General features: G+C 37.3%; 1 protein-coding gene across 1 annotated transcript in view; it reads right to left on the minus strand.

Moving 5' to 3' along the window:
- The window catches only part of NMD3 (NMD3 ribosome export adaptor), a 34,580-nt gene that overhangs the window by 13,111 nt on the left and 18,878 nt on the right, over window positions 1-2,591 (minus strand). The window contains exons 8-9 of the mRNA XM_010839826.1: window positions 2,515-2,590; window positions 1,736-1,832 (exon numbers count right to left, since the gene is read on the minus strand). Of these exons, the coding sequence (XP_010838128.1) occupies window positions 1,736-1,832; window positions 2,515-2,590 (173 nt within the window). The remainder of the gene's footprint in view (window positions 1-1,735; window positions 1,833-2,514; window position 2,591) is intronic.

Here is a 2,591-nt window from a genome sequence, read left to right on the forward strand (position 1 = left end):
CTTTCCTTCCAAGGAGTAAGCGTCTTTTAATTTCATGGCTGCAGTCACCATCTGCAGTGATTTTGGAGCCCCCAAAAATAAAGTCTGACACTGTTTCCCCATCTATTTCCCATGAAGTGACGGGACCAGATGCCGTGATCTTAGTTTTCTGAATGTTGAGCTTTAAGCCAACTTTTTCACTCTCCTCTTTCACTCTCATCAAGAGGCTTTTTAGTTCCTCTTCACTTTCTGCCATAAGGGTGATGTCATCTGTATATCTGAGGTTATTGATATTTCTCCCGGCAATCCTGATTCCAGCTTGTGCTTCTTCTAGTTACTAAACCATAATTAGTGATAACAGATTTAAAGCCTTAGAGTCAGAGACCTAGGTACAAATCCTGGCCTCCTTTTGTTGTTGCTGCTGCTGCTGCTAAGTCGCTTCAGTCGTGTCCGACTCTGTGCGACCCCATAGACAGCAGCCCATCAGGCCCCACCATCCCTGGGATTCTCCAGGCAAGAACAATGGAGCAGGTTGCCATTTCCTTCTCCAATGCATGAAACTGAAAAGTGAAAGTGGGGTCACTCAGTCGTGTCTGACTCTTAGCAACCCCATGGACTGCAGCCTACCAGGCTCCTCCGTCCATGGGATTTTCCAGGCAAGAGTACTGGAGTGGGGTGCCATTGCCTTCTCCGCCTTTTGTTGTTAACTTTGGCAAATCATCTAACCTCCCCAAGCACCAGTTTACTCATCTTCAGAATGATGGTATGATTTACTCCAGTAGTTGTGAGACTAAACAGGTGAAACATACTTAAGTACTCAGAAAGTCCCTTTATGTAGAATGCTCACAATAAATTATAGCACTTATCATTATCAGTGATTTAAACATGGACATGTAAGTTCCTATGCAGCAGAGACATCTAGGACACAGTCCTTAATACACAGTCTTCTATACAACAGATTCCCAGTAACTATTTGTTGAGTTTTAATTCATTTCTATTTTTTGAAGCAGAGTTTTACCTTAGTACAATTAATGAAATGACAATTTTTGTCTTTAGAAAAAGAGATCAGATTTGCAACTACCAGAAGTGGTGGAGGTGGGGGCAAGGGGAAAGAGGAATTGGATGACTGTAGTCAAAAGGCACAAACTTCCAGTTGCAAGATCAATGACTATGAAGGATATAACGCACAACATGATAAACACAATTAATACACCTGTATGTTATGTATGAAAGTTGTAAAGAGAGTAAATACTCTTATGAGGAGAAAAATATTTCCTTTCTAATTTAATTCTATATCTATATAAAATAATGGATGGTCATTAAAAAATGATAATCTATATCTTAAGTATTATTCAGATATTTTTAAAATCACAAAAATAATTCAATGCTCTCCTTCCATAATATTCTTTAATTTTATCTTGCCAAAATCCAGTTTGCACACATTCCACAAAGTGGCTCACTGATAAGTAATTTCCTATATTCAAAGTTTCACAGAACTATCATGTGTCCACTGCATGATAACTGCAAAGTTTAAGGAATATATGCCTTAAAACTGCAATAAGGCCTTTTAATTAGTACACCAAAAATTTATAATTTTAAGCATGATTACTCTTAAATCTTTTTAACATGACTAAAATGTGTCAGAAATCATTAAGAAGTTATTCTAAATGTTTAACCAATCCCAGAAGGAAATCAGGAGCTAATAATTACATATAAACCAATTAAGGACATGGATTAATTAAATAAGAAAAAGTACCTTGCATATTGGAACAATTTCCAAAGAAAAAGTGCTTTTGTAATTATATGTATTACTATGGATATCCTGAGAGATCAGTCTCTGTGAGGCTTTGTATCTGTTAAGAGAAAAAGTTAACCATTATAAAAAGACAAAGGTCTTTTATTTGTCTAATCGTGGGAATATAAATTTTCATTGAATCATTACTGTCCAAGGTCTGAAACAGCTTCCTGATGCCAGTTAGGGTGAAGTCTCAGTTCATCCACTTCATTTATAAACTTTCACCAGTCTGACTGCACTCTGTTTTCCAGTTTATCTACCGAAAACCTCCAAAACATGCTCATGGCTTAGACCAAGCAAGTCTATATCTATCATCCATTAAAATCCACACTAATGTCCACTCCCAGTCACTGTTCACACTAATCTCACCCTTCAGCACAAACACTACTTTGGAAAATTCCCCATTTTAGGAGCTTAAGTCCTTCCAACTCCATAAATTTTCTCCCCAAAGTCCTTAAACCCTGTTCTTGTTTTTTCTTATTTAAATACATTGAATCAGTGGTTCAGGACTACAGTGCTTACTATCACAGACTGAGTCTAGCTCCCCAAAGATTCTTAATGCTCTTTGGCTAATACTTCTGTTAAAAGTAGCTTATCCAACAAATGCTTACTAATTGTGTAAGTAATCCTACTATAGTTTTACATAGTTTAAGGTAAGCTGCCTAAGCCTGAAGAATGGATGTGACCTACGTTCATTCCCTGTTGCCTGGATTTAATCACATGTAGGTTTCAGAACATACCTAGTAGGGACGGTACACTGAAGAAACTCTACCATCTTCTGAGCATGTTGTTTTGAGGAATAATAGAAATCCAGACC

This window comes from Bison bison, unplaced genomic scaffold (genome assembly GCF_000754665.1).
Source record: "Bison bison bison isolate TAMUID 2011002044 unplaced genomic scaffold, Bison_UMD1.0 scf7180017864135, whole genome shotgun sequence".
Taxonomy (NCBI): domain Eukaryota; kingdom Metazoa; phylum Chordata; class Mammalia; order Artiodactyla; family Bovidae; genus Bison; species Bison bison.